Genomic DNA, 22,078 nt, shown 5'->3' with positions numbered 1-22,078 from the left:
GAGCACTTTCTTGGGGCTTTCTGAAGGTCTTTTAAGTGTTTCTTTAGACATTGGCTGCTTTTTTCACTCATTTTCACTCGTCTTTGTACCGGACCATTTTCAGAGGAACATTGTTTTGTTTGCTAAGCCACTTAACTGACCTGTGAATCATTCAAGCACATAAAGGCTCCTAACTCAAAGGATGAGGCATTGTTGTGTCAACACATAACAAACAACTTAGCAACACATTTTAAAATTTTGTCTTTAGGTACTAGCAGCCTGTTGCAAAACACATCATTTGTTTTCATTTCTTTAGTTGAATCTACAAAAATGCAAAAGGGGGAGTACTTCTGTTACTTTTTGCACATTGTCAATAAATCACTGCTGCTATTTCCAGTTTTCATAGCAAAATATAAGTAAATGAGGGGTGGCTTTAATGCAATGCAAATCTGTTTCATTCAGCAATGATCATGTCCTAGTTCATGTTGCTGGGTGATTATTAGTCACTGTTGTTGTTAAACTTTAGTCTAATTAGAAATAGTCCTTCCAGAAAAACTCTGGTTTGGTTTAACGTCTGTTGTTGTTTTGTTTTTTTTCCCCTTCCTGGTTGGTATCATAGTGTGTTTCGGCCCGAGTACAGACAACAATGGTGTTACCGACAGCAGCAGCAGCAGCATCGCCGTGGTAACGTCTTCCAATGTGGAGGAGTTCAACAAGTGCACGAAGATTTTCGGTAGCCTGGCCTTCCGCTCTGAGAGCTTCTCATGGTGAGAGACTTTTACATTTTTAGAAACGTGTAAAATTCAGCAAATACAACAAGCAGCTTGACACCAGAGACTTTATTCCGCCACAGCGCCACATCCCTCCCATTCAGCACTTCAAATATTTGAGTTTGCAGCAACAACTTGTACACAATCCTTTTGCCGCCCGAGCCTATCCCTGCACATGTAACCAGACCGGCTTTAAACTCAAGTGTTTTTGACGTTGTGTCAACAGAGGACAAAACTGCTCCAATTTGTTTCTACACCAGTGTCATTCAAGAGCATTTCAAATAATGTAGCGAAATACCAACAGTTAATACAAAGCTTTTAGGTTTGCTTACATGACTTGTAACTTGCTGAGGTTGAGATACTACATGTTGATAAAATTCCCCGACAGCTGATTTAAGTGAACGCGTGTGTGGTTTCTGATGTATTGTTGAGGTAATGGAGGGGGATCAATAATGGGTTAGTGTGATCTGAACCTGCACAAACAGGCTTGCATTCAGCATATTCCTCCTATTTCCTCCTGTGGATTGAATCTGTATCTCTGACTCAAGATCACCCAGACACATCGTCTCCATGAGTTGTGTGGACTGGCGAAGGCATTTCTTACAAAATCCAAGCTTAACCTGGAGAAGATATTAATATTGAGGACAAGCCAACAGAAAATAAAATTGTTCCCAATAATGAAAGTGGCTTTTAAGTCTTACTTAAATCTTACGCCGTCCAGGGATCCTGCGAAGAACACCTCAGGCCTGACTTTGGAGCAGCTGAGTGCCTTCAGGACTCTGGAGGAGATTACAGGTACCACAGTGTTTGTTAAACCCTATGTGAGCTTTTTATTAAGTAACATTTTATCTGTTTCTCACACCGAAGTCTCCTCAGTTGGAATGTTTTCATCACCTCTGTGTGATCTTTAAACTTGCAGGTTATCTCTACATTGATGCCTGGCCAGAGCAGTGGACCAACCTCAGTGTGTTTGAGAACCTGAAGGTGATCAGAGGCACGATGCTCTACAAGTAAGACTTTTTAAAACTGCTCGTCTGTTGTTCTGCATGCTCTCCACTATTTCCCTTGTCATCCTGTTTGCACAATATGCCTGTTGTGTAACCATACTCAATCCACTTTACTGCAGTGTTTTTTTTTCCTTCTGTGGTGGTTTTATTATCAGCTTTATTATCAATAAACTTACCAACGAGCTGGAAACAAACATTAGGTGTGCCTGCTAAGCGTATTTTTCTTCTCATGCAAGTGAGCACGATGGAAACGTGAATAAAAAAAAGTCAACTAAATGAAGAATAATAGTAAGTATAAGTAATTTAAAATATCAATAAGCACCACTTCATCATCCGGGTCGTCTATATGTGCCTTGAACAGCTCTCCTGTAGTATCAAGATCGTTATATAGATGCAGCACATGTTTAATTTTCTTTCCATGCGGTGCGTCACTACATGCCAATGTGTCCACCCAACACTGTGTCTTTGTTTGTGTTCAGTTTTTTTCGACTGCTTCTGCTTCAGTTAAGGCAGTCTGTTCATTTTCAGGGTAATAAATGCTAATTATTAGCTAGCACTGCTGCCCTGCTGGCCAGTGTCTTAAACTAGGTCACAGTTAGCACCATCTGATCACCGTGCTGGTGACGTGTGCAACGTTACGATCAATATTCTCCAGGTCCATCGGTGGAAGTGACCAATCACATTTTTGTGGAGGGAGTATGAGCAAGACAGGCTGTATAACACACGGTTGATGTTGAGAAAGAGTCGGTTTTAATGCAGCTTTTAGCTAAAGCTAAAAAAACTCCAACTGACAACAGTTTTATTATTTTCGATTGAAACGAATGTCTGAAAATGTTTTGCTCCACATTCACTTTTGGTTTCACGCTGACACAGCTCTTGGTCTCCATGGCCTCCGTTTGATCCCTTCATCCACAACAAGCGCGACTTCATGTGGACTTTGTCACTCAGCATTTCGCTGACAGGACAGGACAAGTCATGCTTGAGTACTTTTTTCCTCCCACTTGGAAGTCTTTTTTTTCCTTTTACACAGTTTTACAACATGGAACATGACATCAGGGACTTAAACAGATTAATAACATCATCCAAGGCCATCGAATACACTGCAGGAAAATATTTCTATCAGAGCTTTTACACTTGGATTATAAACTGTTCTGAATCTTGTTATAACAAACCCATTTTCCCCCACTGTTTATCTCCTTGACTCTTAGTTTGAAGTGTCAAAGCCATCTTATCCATTGATTGTTCTAGGAAAAGGTCGATGTTTGGTGGTGTCTTCTGAAGCCAGCATTTTTTTTCCTTTTTTACCAGCAGTCTCGAAGTCTACAGATGTTTTAAGGAATGTTTTCTGGATCCCGGGACAGAAATGTAGTATCCACTTTTACATCCAAAACCTCTGAATCGAAGGGCAGGATCAGAATATGTGGGCACGGTGTGGCATCATAAATTTCTCAATAACCTTTGTATTTTTTCCAGACTTGTACTCATCAGTGAACAACTGAATAATTCCTTATATATTCTCCATGTGGGAGAATTTTGCACTTGGATTTCTCAGATTTTACACTGTAGGGCAGTTGTAGTGACGGTGCTGGAGCCACATTGATATGATGCTCTGCTTTGAGTCCCTCCAAAATGACCAAGATCCTTACTCTGCTCCGAAGAGCCCAAACGCTATTTGTAGGAAGCTTGTTTTCAGAGAAAGATACCGGGATATAGCTGTGTCTCTTTTGCTGTTTGCTTCTTACACTCTTCTTTATTTAAAGCTTTGTTTACCACTCAAATTCTTCATCTTCTCCCTCTCCATTCAGGGGTGTGTTTTCACTGGCCATCCAGAATCTGCACATCAAGTCTCTCGGGTTGCGGTCGCTGCGCAGCGTCAGTGGAGGTTTGGTCTTGATTTACAACAACTCACAGCTGTGCTACACCAACTCACTGCCATGGCAGAATCTCCTCCATCCCACCCAGGGTCCGCACCGCATCGTCAGCCACAACCAGGACCCTGCAGTCTGTGGTAAGTAAAGCCACAGACCTTTTAGTCGTGCAGCTGTCTTTTTTTCTTTCTTTTTTTTTGTGGTCTAATGCAGTAAAAAAAAAACTACAGGGTGAATCATGCTGCATTGTCTCTATGTTTTCAGAGAAAGAAGGGAATGTTTGTCACCCGCTTTGTAAGGCGGGCTGTTGGGGTCCGGGGCCCAGCCAGTGCGTGTCCTGCCAAACTTTCCAACGTGGCACCGAGTGTGTAGAGCAGTGTGATCTCTATCAGGGGTAAGAAGGTTTGCGTGTGTTTGTAGAGGTGTGGCAACACGAAATCAATGCGAAAACAACTGATAATGTTCTTTAATTGTTCAGTGTACTATTTGTAATAATTCCCAGAACTAGTTCCTCAGTAAATATATCAGAAAAACTAATGATGTGTTCTGCTTAAGTCAAAAATATGCGTGATTATGTCGGTTATGTGGTCGTCTCTGTGAATGTGTCATCGCAGTAAATCAGATTAAAAGCGTTTAATTTAATGTGTGCCTTGAAGCAATTTAGGATCATTGACAAATACAAGCGATAACGGTGTGTTTGAGTTTGATATGACGTGCATACATGTACATACAAAAGCAAATGCAAGATGGCAGAGCAAATGAGAAAACACACTTTTCAAAGGTGCGCTGTATACATGTGCACAAAATGAACCCAGTACGACCATTAGATGGTACATTTGCTTAGTTAGGAATTTACGTCTGCTAAGTGCCTGGCAAAAACAGGCTTAAAGTAAAATGCTCAAACATCTAATTACAGTGTCTTTTAGTAAGACTCAAACAACAGAGATTATTATTATAATACACTCCAAATTAAGCTAGTGATTTTGTTATTTACAACGCAGCCAAATGCTAAATCATACCCTGCTCTCTCGCCTATTTTGCCTTGAATCGGATCGGATTTAAAAATTATCACCACACTATGGCTTGAATTTAGTCATCGCAACCATAACCTAACAAGGAAAGTAGAAATGTTATGTGTTTAGTTTCATAGAGTTTCTAAATAAAAAGATTAACAAATCTAACTGATTAAAGACATCATAGCCGTAAATACCTCTGAGGTCACCGTAGTATGGAGTGAGTGGTGTGCCCTATATATTGCTCTATAACATATAAATGCTTATATTAAATAAAAGCAGTAATACATGGACTATTTGGAAATTCATACATATGCAATTTTGCTTTCTATCTAGGTGTTACATTAACATGTTTAATGTTGTTTCTTCAATGTAAAGCAAAACAAAAGTGTAAAAATTTAATTATTTTGAATCTGTGATGGAAATTGTATCCTGGACTGGAAATTTACGGTCCAGCATGAGGGTGATGTTTGCAGAAAGTTGGTAAAAGTTCATACGATACTTCACGATTGTCCATAGAAGAAGAAATGCCGTTGAGCTCATCGGGTTACTTGCAGCTGGCTCCCTGTTTCTGAAGTTGTGTCTTCTCAGGATGGTGTCAGATGCTTCAGATAAATGCATTTAATTTAATCCTGGGATGTTACCTTACGTGGATCTTGTGCTTGCTTTGCAGGCCCGTACGTGAATATATAGATGGATCTAAGTGTGTTGCCTGTGATCCACAGTGTCGACCCCTCAATGGCTCAGAGTCCTGCCACGGGCCGGTAAGAAACATAGACCAAAGTGTAATATTGCTAGATAGGATTTCTAACTCCTTAAACCCCCATTTGGAGCTCAAAAGTACTTGTATATGACAGTTTATTTAACCTGGAGATGTGTCGTTTGTATGATTAAATACAAGTTTATGAGGTTCGGTTTCCTTTTTCACTTTTCTTAAGATACATGTGGCATCACTGCAGGATGCATATTCTCATTGCATAGCTTGTTTTTGATGGTGCATTGCAGAGCTGAGATTACTGAAGCATTTTTACACAGGGATAATGTTGCTTATACCTTCCTTTAAAATAAATTATACTTTAAGCTATTTATAATTCCAAAAGTTCTTAAATTGGTCTGATTTTAGCTTAAATTGAATCCTTTTAGCTGCTGTGGTGCTGTAAGTAGGATGTAGACGTCACACTGGGCTGTAGAAACTCTTTGTTATTTTTTTATGTTAAATAAAAAAACTAAACATTGTTAAATATCGCTCTGTTTGCGTCTCAGGGTGCTCAACATTGCACGGAGTGTCGGAATTTCCAGGACGGCGAGTATTGCGTGGATCGGTGTCCCAGTGGCGTGAAGGGCGATCTGCATACTGTGTGGAAATACAGCAACGCCACGGGACACTGTCTGCCATGCAAGACCAACTGCACGCCACCGTGAGTGACGCCACATTTAAGCCCAAACTCACACACATACACAAGCACGCAGTGAGACTGACTTCACAGACGGTGCTTTTCTCTTCCAGCTGCACTGTGAAGGATGAACGAGGCTGCCCCATTGATACCAGGACAGGGTGAGCGCACTAAACAACTTATTTCAGTTAGCTTTTCTGGGAGCTGTTACAAATTGAGCTTCGATTTTTATGGATGGGCGCAGCATTAAACTTTCTGTGTCTGTGTAGACCTGGCACGTCCATCGCGGCTGCAGTGGGTGGGGTGGTGCTCTTCATTATCCTGCTGGCTCTGCTGGTCTTTTACTTGAGGAGACAGAAGAAGCTAAAGAGGAAGGAGACAATGAGGAGGATCCTGCAGGAGCACGAGGTGAGGGACGACGTGCCAAATTAAAATGTGTGTTTCACTCTAGCGTGCAGTCTTTATCTGCTATTTTCCTCCTTCACGTGCAGCTGGTGGAGCCTTTGACGCCAAGTGGTGCTTCACCCAATCAAGCTCAGATGCGTATATTGAAAGAGACCGAGCTGAAAAAACTCAGGGTGCTGGGTTCGGGGGCCTTTGGCACTGTTTACAAGGTATGGTCATCACGCACATCCATAACCACGTTATGTGCTGTTTGCTCAGAGGGTGGTGAGCTTTGTTCGAGATGATTTTGATCACTGTTTCAGGGAATTTGGGCTCCTGATGGGGAAAATGTGAAAATCCCAGTGGCCATTAAGGTTTTGCGTGAGAACACCTCACCAAAAGCCAACAAAGAAATCCTCGATGTGAGTACAAGCCAGGCAGAAAACCTTGAGGAGTTACAGTGGACGGAAATGAAGTTCACACGCTCAGTACATCTGCTCTCTCTGCTTCCAGGAGGCATATGTGATGGCGGGCGTTGCCAGCCCGTACGTGTGTCGTCTCCTGGGGATTTGTCTCACCTCCACTGTGCAGCTGGTCACTCAGCTGATGCCGTATGGCTGCCTCCTCGACTACGTCAGAGAGAACAAGGACCGCATTGGTTCGCAGTTCCTACTCAACTGGTGTGTCCAGATTGCCAAGGTACAAAAACGGGAAACAAGGTGTTGAATTTCTGTTTTCATGCTTGTACATGTGTGACCGCTTGCAGTGATATAAGCGGAAGTATATTTTGTTCATTTCTCTCTTATCTTGCTTGTCTTTTCATATTTGATGTGGTTCCAGTTTGTTTATTTGTGGACACATGTAGGGTGATGGATCTGTGTGTGTATGTATGTGTGTGTTGGTGTAGGGGATGAGTTACCTGGAGGAGGTCCGTTTGGTCCACAGAGATTTGGCAGCCCGCAATGTCCTGGTGAAGAACCCGAATCATGTGAAGATCACTGACTTTGGTCTGGCCCGTTTGCTCGATATAGACGAGACGGAGTATCACGCCGATGGAGGGAAGGTGAGATGGAAGCTGTGGCTTGCAGAGCATGTTCTCTGCGGGCGTTAAGGATTTTGTTTATTTAAAAATGCTCTGGAAATCTGTGTTTCTAGGTGCCAATCAAATGGATGGCCTTGGAGTCTATCCTGCACAGGAAGTTTACTCACCAGAGTGATGTATGGAGCTACGGTAGGCATCAACCAGGGCTAGGAATTTTAAATTGATCCTTTTCTTATGAATAAATCATCAGAAAAATCTTATCAAATACATTTAAGTTTAAATGTGAACCAAAATAGATTTGCAAGCAAGTAAAGTAGGATTTTGATTAAAATGTGAATCCAGAAATGTTGTTTGCTGTTTGAGCTGAATCATATGGGTGGGACTTGCGTATGCTGAGAGATGTAAGAAGCGTCTCCATTGGCCAGTCTCAGCACTGGTTCATGTACATGGCTTTTGTTTAACAATCTGTGGTTTTGTAAGCATCTCTGCCATAAGATCTTCCGCCATGATCCAGATACCTCAGTACTCAAATGTCGGAACTTTGAGAATGACATCACTCTCGAGTTTGTACATTCCAGGAAAAGAGAGGAAAAACAGGACTTTTTTGGTTCTTAGCAAAGAGAGAGCTGTTCAGGTATCACTAGTAATGCAACATAATACTGTTTTCTTGTAAATAAAAACACAATCATGAATAGGGCCTAATCGGTGCTCTGCGTATGGCTTATTTAGCAATTCGAAAATGACCATCTTAGATTGCTTACTCAGGATATGTTGGTCTGCTCTGACCTTTGGAAATCTGAGTTGAGGGGGCGTTCCACAAAAATCTTACTGTCTTCAAAGTTTTCAAATGGCTAGTTAGCACAGCCTAGAGTTATCTGTCCTAATTTCTGTATCAAACTAGTTAGCTTAGCCATGTGTGTTGTAAAGTAGCATTTTGCTACATGAAACACGAAAAAAGAATCTAACAACACTAGCATCAAACAATAAACTCGTCTCATATTTACATACAGCTAGTTATTACAGTCTAATTATAAGTAGCGCTAAATAGCCTAACTTCCATTTTAAATTGAGCTAGTTACGTTAGCATAAAGGAGTAGGAAATTTGTAGAGTAGCATTTTGCTACATGCTACATTAAATAAAAATAAAAACACTTGTCTTAAGCACCTTGACATAACTGATGTTATGATTCGGCTCTATATAAATAAAATTGAATTGAATTGATCTTTGTCATGCTTTATGGCGGCTTGTCGGTGGTGTGAAAGGTACACTCGTTGGCTAACAAGGTGTCAATCACAACAGTTAGATCTACCCAGAAATTCTCATCAAAGGGTACCAGCGCATGATGTCACAGTATCTTTTATGCATACATCCAGTTGAGACTGGCCAAGAGAGGTTCTTGTATGATTGAGTGATGGTCTCACCCATAGACTAAGCTTAACAGCGATCCAAACTGTTTAACTTAAATTTTAACCATAAATATATTTCTTAAAACATTTAGAGTTCAGTGTTTCCATAGTTTTTCTGTTTTTCTTGAATGCATAATGGTTTTAAAACTAACTTCATGCACAGATAACTTGGTTTAAATCCTTATAGGTGATGGGATTTTTTTTCTTTTTTGTATTTTAGAGTAAATGTTGCAGTTTTGTTATTTAATTGCAGGGGTAACTGTTTGGGAGCTGATGACATTTGGCTCTAAGCCCTACGACACAATTCCAGCAAGAGATATCCCAGAGGTTTTAGAGGGGGGCGAGCGGCTTCCCCAACCCCTTATCTGCACCATTGATGTCTACATGATCATGGTCAAATGTCAGTACCTCTCACTCCAGCAGTGATTTTCGCATTTTGTCTATGTTGTGATGTTGCCAAGATTTAAGCGTTTCATGTATTTCCAGGTTAAAAAACTGCAAATGAATCTGACTTTTATACATGTTGTAGTTTATTTCCCTGTCTGTCAAAGGATTTAATGTTGTTGAAGTGTTCAGTTAACCATTGTTTGGTTGGCAGGTTGGATGATTGATCCTGAGAGCAGGCCGAGATTCAAAGGCCTGGTCAATGATTTTAGTGCCATGGCTAGAGATCCTACTCGCTATGTAGTTATTCAGGTATGTAAATGTGTGACTCATGCTGTTAATGTTTTACTGTGTGTGTGTGTGCGTGTGTGAGAGAGAGAGAGAGAGAGAGAGGGACTGATAGTTATTGTGTCAATACTATAAAATTATTTATCTAAAACTGCTACTTTTTAGATGTGGTTACCTTTTAAAGAGTGACACTTTTAATGCCATCCAAATAAATAAAGATGTACATTCCTAGAATGTTTTGGGTTTTTTATCCTGTTGTTCTTTCATCGCCTTTCAGAATGATGAAGAGATGAGCAAGTGCAGCCCAGTGGACAGTGAGTTTTACAGGATGCTTCTGAGGGAAGATGAAAATATGGGGGAAATGATGGATCCTGAGGAGTACCTGGTGCCAAATACAAGGAAAGGGGACGAGCCCCAGGCCAATGGACTATCCAGACACCAGTCATACAGGGTCAGTGGGGTGGGAGGGGGGTGGGTAATTTTGTCTTCGTCTATCTTATATAACTATATGTATCTATATCTATCATAGATAGATAGATAGATGTTCTTTTTGATTGGTCCATTTGCTGGCTTTAATCACAGACAGACAGAATTTACCTGTTATGTGATGACAGTTGTACATGTTGGCCCTTTGTGTGAATACCTTCAAGCATATGTCAGTTTTACATCTCAAGTTTACTTGATAGATCCCCTTCCACTTAGCACTATTTGGCCAGCTGTGGCATTAAATTTCTATTAAATCTCAAATTTCACCAGCGCTATATCTTGTTACAGTAAATTTTTTGCATGTCAGAATGAGAAAACTATCCGCGTTGATGACTTTTTCTGCTTTCTGGCAAAGCTCCATCTGCAGTGTGTCAGTCGCAGACTTTCGAGTTAATCGAGTTAATAAATATCTGAAATTGACTCGGCTCGATTATGTGTTCTGCAGCAAAGTGTACCGCAGGTTTCAAATTGTGATTAATGTAGTGAACGACTTTAAGGCTAGGTGTCCTGTATTCATGCAGCATTGTGGCTGCTTCTCTGTTGCTTGTAACATTATACAAAGATGCCCTTTATAGCTACGGTTTCTAGCTATTAAAATTAGAAACTGTAACTCGCCTCTGTCAGTAATCGTGAGATCAAGCGGCCGATGCAAAGTCGAAATATTTCTAGGATTGCTTTTCTGTGAGTCTCCTGTAAAAGCTCTCTTTATCTGATTGATTTCTGTTTTATTTCGTTAGTGGTAGTTTTCACTTTAAAACAGCATTTGGTTTTTGACTTAATGAAAATTTGGAAAATAATAAATGGACATGCACTACCACTGGCTTTCTTAGCTGGAGAAGGATACATTATTATCCCCACTGGGGATAAAAATAATTTAGCAGAGGCAGGGACACGCAGACTAGAGGGTGGGAAATCCCCACCCCCAGATCAGATCAGTCTAAGATAATTTTCCTAATTTATTCTGGAGTGACAGATGAGAAGTTGAGTTTTTAAGAGAGTGTCCATCATTCAGCATGTGTGACATAAGAATTAAGAGTCCTGCTTTAATGTCTGTGTGTTTGAAAGAACTCATGAATTATCTGTTTAATAAATTATTAAACCGATATGAACATATATTTGAGGATTTATATTAACTTTCTGCTGTTCCGGTGCTTGCATGAGCAGCAGGTACCTGATACTGTGTGAGAGTCGACTCTTTCTGCTAACATGCTGTCATGTCGTACATTCCCAATATCTTAAAAGGTGGTTGTTTTTCTTTCCAGCAGAGCAGAGATCATAGCTTAGATATGGACCCTTCCAACACTGCTGGGCCTCGGAACCTTCACTCCTCCCTGACTGGAATCAGCCACACCCAGTACCCAACCTTAACGATGGGAGCGAGCGCCTCTAACAGTGTGTGGCCTCAGTATCCAATGCTGGCTCGCAGCACCTCAGCTGGAGGTCAGTCTGACTCTGTCTTCCTGGATGCACCTACAGACGGCCACTCCTTGGCACCAGCCAGCCCCGGACGCTACAGCAAAGACCCCACCTTCCCCAACGGAAGCAAGGATGACCTAGAAACTGATGGGTGTAATGGTTTTCCCCATCCTTATCTTCACCACTCACTACCCCGGCGGAGTCACGCCATTCAAAATCATCCCCTGCCAGGTGAGTCGTGGTCTTCATAAAGAAGAAAATGTCCATAACTCTGATTGTGTTCTGACTTTTCTTCTTCTATTCACCTTCTCAGAGTACGTCAACCAGGAAATTCAGGATCTCAGGCCAGGGTTCCCTGAGCGGCCCAGCACACTGCCTCGAAAATCCAGAATAGACCGCCGCCTTCCTAACGGCCTAAGTTCAGGTCACAGTGTGGAAAACCCAGGGTATTTGATCCCAGTGAACTCCACCTCTCCAGCCTTTGACAACCCATACTATCTGGACCTCGGGCCCAAAGCGATTCCCGGGGCTGTGGCGGGGGACGGCCCCGCAGGACTGGGAAGCAACGGAGGAGTAACCAGACATATGAACGGTTTTGTGACACCGACTGCAGAAAATCCAGAATACTTAGGATTAGCAGACACTTGGAGTGGGCATACTTGAGGACAGGGACGGTGAGACTATAAAGGAGACGCAGACTGAGTCTCTGTGAGGGAAATTGGAGAGTGGGAAGATTAACATTTACATAGCAAAAATAAGCGGGATGTGTGCGAACGTGCAACTGGAATCTTCTCACTCTGTCTGGAGAAGCAGCGGCATCCGAACTGATCGAGGTTGTCCCTAAATGCCACGTTACTAGTACCCAGTTGTAACACGCATGGACTCAACACAGTGTAGCATTCAAGTGGTGCCTGTGGCACCATTTGTATTCATGTCTTCCTCTAAACAATCTGTGACTGTTAACTGCCAAAAAGAAGTTTTCTCTTCTTTTGTAAATAACACCATAAACAAAAGAGTTCAAGAAGGTTATCATGATTATTTTTTATGGTCATCTTCTTTTAAGTTGTTTAATGTCTGTAGATTTTCCACTATATGTGAAGCTTTTTTATTTTTGTGCATTTCCTTCAGTTCCCTGTGGATATGCTACTCAGTGCAGCTGAACAGTGAAGAAAGATGTATAACACTTTTGACAAAGTGAGCCATGATGTGCGTTGAAGATGATGCTTAGTATTCTGGTCAGTTTCTCGCAGACCTGACGGGGGTCTCCAGCACTCTCAAAGCCATTTTGTTTTGGACAGAGAAGGCCCTGCAGCCCATCTGGCCTGTAGACATGCTCCCTGAAAGAAAGGCATCCTGTATGGAGAAGACAGAGGCATTGTGCTGCACTGATGTATGTGGTTGTTGGTGACCGTGGCTGTAGCTACTTTGTGGTACGAGTCATCAGCTATTGAGGTACGAGGAGACATTTTTAAGCTGCAGAAATGTCTAAAACAATGGGAATAAGTGGTTAACTGTTCAGGGATTTTAGTTTTTCTGAGAAATATGGAGAACTACTGACTTTGAAGTCATAAAAAGAACACACTGTGTACATGTCAGACAACTCTGTGTGCACCCGCCAAGCGCAGTAAGCCTTTAGAGATTTTAGTGGCTTTTCACTGTGCAAGAAAGCTATCAGTAAGTATATCCCACAAGAAGTGAAGAATCTGCATAAGATATAGACATAGCCTGTGTGTGTGTGTGTGTGTGTGTGTGTGTGTGTGTGTGTGTGTGTGTGTGTGTGTGTGTGTGTGTGTACAAGCAATCCACTAGACACTGGAGTGGATTCTGAGGAGGCGTTGCTTTTGAATAATCAATGCATGGCTCAAATTCCACTCACTGAGAACTCACTGACATCCCAGTTAATAATAAGCAAGATTTTTTTTTTTTTTCTTCATGTTAACTGGTGTTGGGTTGAGGAGGCGGGGGTGGAGTGGGGTGTCAAACTGAGTCAATGGAGTCATTGTCTGACCCTCGTGTCTTCGTCGGAAAGTCATCGCTCTCCGAACTCGCGCACCCAGAGCGGCAACGTTTGAAAGGAAAGGAGTTGTAGTGGTTCACTGAGGCTTGTAATCCTGGAGCGGTCTTGAAACAAGCAGGCGAGGTCTCTCTCTTTTTTTTTTTTCTTTTTTTTTATCCTTCTCTGCCTAGCATACTAAACCAAACCGCATCCACCTTACAACTGCTACTGAGTTTGAGGCTCTTTTCAGATGTATAAATTGTCCACATAATGGCTGGAGCACGACATCAGTGAGACTTTGTTCTGAAATGAGCACTGCCCCCTCATTCATGTCAGTTTTACTCTGAAAGTCTTTGCGGTTCTTGTTTTTTGTCTTTTATTTTGACGTTCTCATACGGGTTGTGAAGAGTTTTGGTCCAGAATAAGATCTCTATTAAATATTATGCCTGATTTTTAAACTACAGTTTCTTACACACACATAAAAATGTATATACTGGATTTGTTTTAAAACCCTTAGCTATCATATTACACTAACCTGATTTAGAATTAAAGTTTTGAGTGAGGTTTTTTATTTTTTTGTGGATATACAGTGTGGTGTTTTGGAATGAAAACCTTCATAGGTGTCATTGCGGTCATGTGGAAACCTCATATCTCCACTAAAAGAGCTGATTAAGGTTTATTAGGAGCATTGATCCTGTTGTATTTTTGTAAACCTAAACACTGATGTATACATTTGTATACAGTTCAGATTTTAAAGGAGGGCTGGAGTCTACCCCAGCTGCTGTGGAGATGGGATTGTAACCCGTGGATTGAACTGGTTCAGATCCACTGCCTGTGATAAGACTGGTGACCGGTCCAGGGTGTACCCCGCTACAACAGTCAGGATAGGCTGCAGGCCCCACCACAACCAGAATTCCATAACCAGAAGAAAATTAATGGACTTTCTGGAAGATTTGGAAAGAGTTTGTGTTTATTTTAGATATTAAAACAAAAATCCTATAAAAGCAGGAGAATATGTTTTTGTTTGTTTGTTTTTTACCAAGCCGTAACGATGTGATAGCACCGCTCACAGATGTTCCTTCCTTGTTTATAAATGTATTATTTATCTGGTTGCCGTTAAACCACAATGATGGCACTCATAAATAATGAACTGTATCTGGATGACTCCGACTGCAGACTCTCTCAGATGGCGAGGTGAATGTCGAAACTCGTGCCTCAAAGCTTTTAGTCATAGTTGCTTTTCTGATTGGAAAAAGCTAAACGTACAGCACCAAATGGCAACAGCAGTTGCCTCAAACTTTGGTAAAGACTCGACAACAATACAGAGAAAACCATAAAAATCAGACAAACCCCTATGAGCAAGTATTTGGTGACAGTGGGGAGGAAAAACTCCCTTTTTAACAGGAAGAAAAGGCACAAAAGAAAATTTAGGCCTCTGCCTGTTTTTTATAGTCGTGTTAAACATCAACTTAAAGCCTGTTGATAAGTGTCCAGTGCAGCTGAAGCAAGAACCTGCATGTTTCATTGACAGGTTAACCAGAAAGGAAGGAACAGCTAACTAACCAGAGTGTGCTGAAGGTTTTGTAAAATTAAATATCTGTATCAATATACATTTAGAGAGAAATATATCTTTTGTACTTTGCATTTAAGCAGATTTATCTTTCTGTTGGTCAGTAAATCAGTGGTAGCTAATTTGAATACATTGATGCTCTGCTGTGGGCAGGGAGCAGAGCAAAGTTATTTCAAGAAGAAATGGTCATTTTTTATATGGAAATGTTTGCGTAAGGCGAAACAATAAAACATGTAGAGTGAAAAACGAGTCTCCTCTGTATCCAGTTTATTTATGGACCCACATTGAACTGTGCAATCTGAACCAACATGTCAGGGGATCAAGAGTTAATAATAAGGGTGAAAAATGTCATTCAAACCCTTTTGTTGAAACACTGAATGCATTAAATTTGTCTGTCAGCTCTAGAAATACTGAATGTTATTCACACAAGCTGTTCCTGCCACCTGGTGGTGGGGAGTGGACCTGCTTTTGAGGGTTTAATTTTGACAAATCAGAGCATTAAAAACTGAATAATTAATGTAAATTTGAGCTGTGTAAAGCAAAAGTGGCGTACTGGACCTGAGGTCTGCATTTTGGACTTTTACTGGTGAGCTTACGACCAAAACTAAAACACGATGGTAAGTTAAGATGTTTATGCATGAGATATAGTGAGGTTACTTATGAGCTGATGACCATCACCTGGCAAAATGCAAAAACATTTATATTAAATGTTTCTTTAGTGACTTTCCTTTTTCTTGGTTATGTTGAGGAAATGGAAGCATTTTGTTCACACTTTATGGCCTTCAGGAAACTTTGCATATGTTGTGGCAAAGAAAAAACAAGGCTGTTACACACTAAAGTTTACCCTGACTGTCTGGTTTATACATATGTAATTCTTCCATTTTTATTAGTATCAAGAAACTTTTTAAATAAATAAATCAGCAATCTGGGAAATTGGTGGAAGCTCATTTGGCACACTGATGATACTGACTGTAAGCTAGTTTTTGGTTCTCGTGCATCACAGTGTGCTAAGTAGGGTTTGACCTTTGACCTGGAGATGGATCGATTCTTTGATGGAGCTGAAGCTTACAGCCCTCTTAACCTTGCTGCACCACGGGGGACTATCATCCATCAGATGTTATCGGTGGTATGTCAGAAGGTACCTCACTGCTCTTTTCTTTTGTGAAAAGGCAAACCCGAGTGGGCACTGTAGATGGAGATTCTTGCCTTCTCCTTCCTCTTGCATTAGGTTCTGAGGGTTCCCTAGTAGCAAGTCCTCTAGTCCTCTGACTTGCTACTAGGGAACCCTTAAGATCTGCATAGAGGAGGACAATGGCTTCTCTCTTCTCCACTTAAGATTTCTTCCATTGTTTTCTCAGCTACCATCTTTTCCTCATAATATGTTCAATTTCTCATGTCTTCTGGACTCGAGTAGCATCAGTGTTTCCTAACCCTAACCTTCTTTCTCAGCTGTTTTGTTCCAGATCTTTCTGCTCCATAGTAATAGATCGGATCACCCGTTTTCTTTAGTTTATTCTCCAGCTCCCATTTTGGATTCAGGAGACAGACACCTTCTCTACTTTTAAGATTAGGCTTAAAATTTGTCCTTTTTCATACACCTATAGTTAGGTGTGGATCAGGCGTGTCCTAATCCCAGATCTGACTATATTTTTTTTGGACTTGACATTCATAGTTTTTTGTTGATCTTCAAATTTCTTGAGCAATCTTTAGTTGTTGTTATAATTCAGTCTATAATTTACCCTCTTGTAACTTTGCTTCTACTCTGTACTGTTATATTAATACAGTACTATATTACCTGTGAACATAATCCAAGAAGTTAATCATTTCTCAGCACAAAGAAACTGGGAAGACGGTCAAGTAATATATAAACCCTTAAGAGAAAACATGCTAGAAGCATTTCTTTGGCTCAAAGATAAAAGGGTTTAATGGCAGTAGTTTTATTCTCATTGTTAAATACATAAAAATAATTTAACCTTATAAGTATAATCAGGAAGTTCTACCTAAAATGTACCATTGAGGTAGAAAGTTAAACGGCTTCATGGTCCAACCACTTTCTGCAGGTCTTCTACCAACAGGAATCATTAAACATGGAGAAAGTACAGTCTTTTAAAGAGAGATGTAAACATATAAAAACCTCACTGTAGCTTCAGGTAGGCCCGCTTTACTGCTTTTTAAAAATAATATATTATTTCTTGTTAGATTGCCTGCTTAAGTTGTACATTTGTTCTTTGTGAAAATGCTTTTAATGCTTTTATTGTGCATCAGCTTTGACTCGTTCACAAAATTATGTTTTAATCTGCTACATCTTATCCAACTTTGATCACTCGAGAAAAGTTGATTAAGTTTGACCGACATGAGCTGTGACACTGGCAAAAGCCACTGTATCCATGGACGAATAATGAAGAATAGTTATTTAAAGTAGTCTCCTAGGTAGGTCACACCCCCTGACTTCTGACCTTTAACTATACCATGTGAAAGAAAGCTTTTTTTTTTAAAGGTAGCCAGAGCATTTACTCTTGTTGTTGGTTAATAAATAGAAAACTAGTTCCTCTAATAACTGTTAAATCTGCAGGACCTAAGATCAGATGATTAGTCAATTAAAAAAATAATAAATCAGTCCATGCCAAGCTTGAAAAATGATCCTTGCTGTCACTTGCATATTCAAATAAGCATTTTCATAGGAGAAACAAATTGTGTGCATCCACACAAAATCATTCCCAAAAATAAGAACGCATCGTGAAGGTAAGATGACTTTGAAACTGGAAAAGCAAGCGTCTTCAGACTTTTGTTTCCTCGGGAGAATCTCATTCATTTCTGTTTCATTTCAGGCGCAGACGATCAGTGAGCCCTCTTACTGCTTCAAAATGCTCTCTCAGAATCTAACCTTCGACTCCAGCGAGCCTTTGGAGAACAAGTGGGGACACTGCGGACACGTAACACCAGGTATTATAGTCTGGGTGTTTTTCAGCGCTCTCTTCTCTCTGGTTGGATTTCCTGCATGTGCTGCTGTTCTCTGGGAGCTGTTTCAGAGACACAGAGCTGGAACCTCGATCACCCCCAATGATGTTTTCATGATCAACCTCACCGTCATGGACCTGGTCTTCCTATTTTTTGTCCCACTTGGCCTGACTAACTTCCTCCTCTGGCGCATCATGTCTTTCCAGAGCTTCATCAGTTTTCTCTATGCTCTAAACCTGGCTGGACGACCTCTTCTAACAGCATGCATCTGTCTGGACTGCTACATGGCTGTGTTCCATCCCATCGCCTACAGCACAAAGAAGAGTCTGACTCCCCGGGTCCTTATGGCTGCTGCTGCGTGGACTGCTACCATGGTTCAAGGGTCCATGTCCATAGTTGATAAAGATCTAAACCACAGTGCATGGGCCACGTTTGTGTACGTCATTGCGCTCCCCATAATTGTAATCTGTGATGCTTCTGTCCTCTGGACCCTGAAGAAGTCCTACCGCAGGGGGGGACACCTCCACCCCAGGAAGAAGAAGGCTCTCCAGATCATCACCAACAGCATGGTCATGACCATCACCTCATATTTCCCCCCAGTGCTGCTGTACGTCTTTGGGCATCTAATAGTCAGAGATGACAATGAATACGAGTGCGTCTTAGCATTACCTATCTTGATCATCCCGACAGCAGGAAGTGCTATCATGCCTTTGCTGTATTTGGGCAATCTGGGGAGGTTGAATAATCTTTGCTGTTAGGAAGGATTTGCATATATAAAGGTGTAGTACAGGTCTGGCGCGATAAAAGCAGAACAGATTTATTTTATATTTAATCATTTTAAAATTATTAAAGCAGAAAATAATGGATTAAAAATAGAAGTTGCTGCAAAAATGGCAGAAGAATGAAGTAGTAATTCAGCAGATAATATATAATATAAAATATCATTTTATGCATTTGTAGTTGATTGCACAGACAGAAAAAATAACTTGAGTTGTTCCATCTTAGTGCACTCAATGCATGTATCATCCAGACTGTTTCAAAGAACGAGAAAAGTTACTCCTCTCCACTGCTCACAGACGTAAAACACATATATCACATATGGCTTTTGATGCCTCTTGTTAATTTTACATTATTACTTTTCACATTGTTACAACTATATTCCATTTTTTAAATATATATCTATGGATGTACTTTGTTGTGAACTGGAGAAATGCACCTTTGTTTTCGCTCGTATATTTGAATAATGCAAATATATACAATTTTCCCCACAATTTTCACATTACTTAACATGTTATTGTTTCCTACGACTTTTGCACTGAGTTATGAAAACGATGTTTGCTTATACCTGCACACCTGTGTGAAGATGAGTGTCATGAAAGATGACCTGCCTGCCTTCAACATTTACATTTGTAACGTGATCATTCACCCAATGAAGCCCATGTAAATCAATCATGGAAAATAAGTTCTTGATTTCCCAAAGTTTTCCGGTCTATAGGCTTGTAAGTGGCAGCAGGACCTTTTTTCATACCTCTTTATTGGACTTTTTCATTCAGTTTATCAGATTAAAATCTCAGTCTGAGATTCTAGAGTTTGTTTTTCTCTGATAGTATCTGTATCTAAAAGCTAATAAAGGTTTTATGTCACCAAAGACTGCAGAGACTACAGACCGTTTTTACCTAGATTCTCTGCCGTTTTACCATCTACAACTTTGTTCTAAAGTCTTGGGTTGTTGTTATTATTATTATTCTAATTAACAATGAATAGAGTATATGTGCAGTGTATTAATGAAAACGACATTCAGTTAAAAGTTCAGGTTCCCGAAATGTCACTATGTAAAATGTTGTTTAAGATCAGAATGCAATCATTTGCAAATCTCATTAAACTCAATTGTATCCACAATGGAACATATGAAACATTTCAAATGTTTAACTGAGAAAATAAATTGTTAAAATATCTTTTTAAAAAAGCTGGAGAAACATTTTTGAAATTATTTGGTTAACTGGTAACAGGTTGGTAACATGACTGGGTTTAAAAAAGAGCATCTTAGCGAGGCAGAGCTTCTTAAAGCAAACATGAGTAGTGGTTTGCTAGTCTACTTAAAACTATCTCTACACATTGTGGAACAAATTTGGAATAATGTTACTGAATGTAAAATTATGAAACTTTAATGTCTTATTAGTGACATTAGGTAATATCATCAAAAGAATCTGAGAATCTGGAGAAATCTCTGTGCGCAAGGGACAAAGCCAAAATTCTATATTAGATCTTTGACCACTGCAGCTGCATTAAAAACAGGCTTGATTCTGTCATTGAAATCACAGCATGGGCTCAGCAACACTTCCAGAAATCATTGGCTGTGAATACAGTTCACTGTGTTATCAGCAAATGGAAGATGAAGCTCTGTCATGCAAAGCAGAAGCCACATGTGAACTCGATCCAAAAACCCAGCTGTCGTCTCTGAGACAAAGCTCGTTTAAAATGGATTGACACAAAGTGGAAAACTCTTCTGTGCTCACACGAAGAGTGTCTGTCTTGCTTTTAGTGCTTTCAATGAATCAAAAGATTTAAAAGCAAACCTTTCATTTTTACATGACAGGGCCATGTGTTACATGAGTTGATGCTAAAAATGATGCCTCCTGTCCTAAAAAGACTTAATTTTCTAAGTTTAATATGGTTTGATATGGTTTCTGTGTTCTACTGTGAATTAAGTGTGGGTTTGTAAGCTTTGCAAATCGTTCTTATTTACATTTTACACAGTGTACCAACTTTTCCAAAAATGGGTTGTATAAGAAGATGAAAGCTTTCTTCATTTGGTTTCCATTGTTGTTTTATTTCATTTTTTTCCACATAGAAGAGAAGAAAAGTACGGAGAATCACAGAAACCCACCCAATAGAGGTGGCTTGGACACTTTCAATAATCTAAATGTCCACATGACAAAAAAACAAAACAAAAAAAACCCCCAGTCTAAAATAGGGCTTGTCAGTAAACTGAGCTGTTTTGACTGTTTGAAAACCTTTTGTTCTACAGGACTTATTTGACAAGAGAAAAGTGCAGAAATGATTAAAAGTGGCTTCAATTAGAATTTGCACCATCCAAGCCTTAAAAAATCGAATTTCCCAATATTATACAGGTAAAGCAGAGGCATGACAGCAGATCCCCAAGAGGACGAAAGGGTAACTAGATAGTCTAAGATACATTGACGAATCGACAGCTTGTTGATCAGGTACCCCTCAACTGAAATAAGAACTACTGGAGGGAGGTAAGAGATGATGACCATGGTCAGGCTGAAGATGACAGTTTGAATGGCCCTTTTTTTCTGGGGATTGATGCTGTTTCTGCCAAAGTCAGACTTTATTAATGTATAGAAAATAAAACCATCACAGATAACAATTATGATAATAGCAATTAGATATGTCACAACAGGAAGCAAGCTGTTATATAAATCTGAATAAAGCGAGTATGCAATCCCAGAGGCAATTGTGAGAGTCCAAGCAATGCCAGCCATCACAACCCTGGGAGCCAGACCTTTCCTCTTGTGGTAAGCAACTGGATGAACCACAGCCAGGTAACAGTCGAGACAGGTACAAGCCATCAGGAGAGGTCTCCCACACATATTTAAGGCATAAACACAGAGCCAAACTGACATGAAGTCCCGCCCCAGCCAAATGAAGTTATTTAGTATTCCAGGTGGAAGGAAGACAAAGAAGATAACATCCATGATCGAGAGGTTAAGTATGAACAACTCATTTGGTGAGAATGGAATTTTTCTCCTGTGTATTTTAAACATCTCCCAGAGGATGGCAACAGTGGAAGGAAAACCAAAAACAAAGCACAGTGCTGAAACAACATCCCAAGCATAAAAGGCCGGTTCAGTGCCATCACAGGATAAGTTAGACGTTTCAACTCCAGCCAGGGCAGAGCTGTTGGAGGGAGGCTTGTATCGAAGATGAAGTCCAAGCAGCATTACTGAACAGTGGCTAAAAGACCTGAAATATACAGTACAGCAATTATTTACTATATAGACACAGTTCAAATAAATAAATAAATAAAATAAAGGAACACTTTTTAATCAGGGTATAGCTTAAAGTTAAACTTCTCGTTTATTGACCTCAGAT

At 40.3% G+C, this 22,078-nt stretch overlaps 2 protein-coding genes across 3 annotated transcripts in view; both read left to right on the top strand.

Moving 5' to 3' along the window:
• The window catches only part of erbb2 (erb-b2 receptor tyrosine kinase 2), a 28,916-nt gene extending 13,663 nt beyond the window's left edge, over positions 1-15,253 (top strand). The window contains exons 9-27 of one of the 2 annotated variants that reach the window (XM_063481268.1): positions 599-746; positions 1,471-1,544; positions 1,669-1,759; positions 3,562-3,764; positions 3,889-4,018; positions 5,311-5,401; positions 5,901-6,055; positions 6,145-6,192; positions 6,301-6,439; positions 6,523-6,645; positions 6,739-6,837; positions 6,929-7,114; positions 7,323-7,478; positions 7,571-7,646; positions 9,118-9,264; positions 9,463-9,560; positions 9,814-9,987; positions 11,288-11,669; positions 11,752-15,253. In XM_063481268.1, the coding sequence (XP_063337338.1) occupies positions 599-746; positions 1,471-1,544; positions 1,669-1,759; positions 3,562-3,764; positions 3,889-4,018; positions 5,311-5,401; positions 5,901-6,055; positions 6,145-6,192; positions 6,301-6,439; positions 6,523-6,645; positions 6,739-6,837; positions 6,929-7,114; positions 7,323-7,478; positions 7,571-7,646; positions 9,118-9,264; positions 9,463-9,560; positions 9,814-9,987; positions 11,288-11,669; positions 11,752-12,101 (2,870 nt within the window). In that variant the 3' untranslated portion in view covers positions 12,102-15,253. Of the gene's footprint in view, positions 1-598; positions 747-1,470; positions 1,545-1,668; positions 1,760-3,561; positions 3,765-3,888; positions 4,019-5,310; positions 5,402-5,900; positions 6,056-6,144; positions 6,193-6,300; positions 6,440-6,522; positions 6,646-6,738; positions 6,838-6,928; positions 7,115-7,322; positions 7,479-7,570; positions 7,647-9,117; positions 9,265-9,462; positions 9,561-9,813; positions 9,988-11,284; positions 11,670-11,751 lie in introns of both variants that reach the window. The other variant, XM_063481267.1, reaches the window with a different exon arrangement.
• Positions 15,254-17,868: 2,615 nt separating this feature from the next.
• Positions 17,869-18,720, top strand: LOC134633518 (proteinase-activated receptor 3-like). The gene has a single exon (XM_063482347.1). It carries the CDS (start codon positions 17,869-17,871, stop codon positions 18,718-18,720), a length of 852 nt encoding a protein of 283 aa, XP_063338417.1.
• Positions 18,721-22,078: the final 3,358 nt, after the last annotated feature.

The sequence above is a fragment of the Pelmatolapia mariae genome, linkage group LG8, assembly GCF_036321145.2.
Source record: "Pelmatolapia mariae isolate MD_Pm_ZW linkage group LG8, Pm_UMD_F_2, whole genome shotgun sequence".
Classification (NCBI taxonomy): Eukaryota; Metazoa; Chordata; class Actinopteri; order Cichliformes; family Cichlidae; genus Pelmatolapia; species Pelmatolapia mariae.
The sequence above is the reverse complement of the archived record's forward strand: the minus strand, read 5'-3'. Positions and strand labels throughout refer to the sequence as shown.

Coding starts and splice junctions, on each gene's coding strand:
- LOC134633518 (XM_063482347.1), top strand. CDS start 17,869: ATGCTCTCTCAGAATCTAACCTTCGACTCCAGCGAGCCTTTGGAGAAC.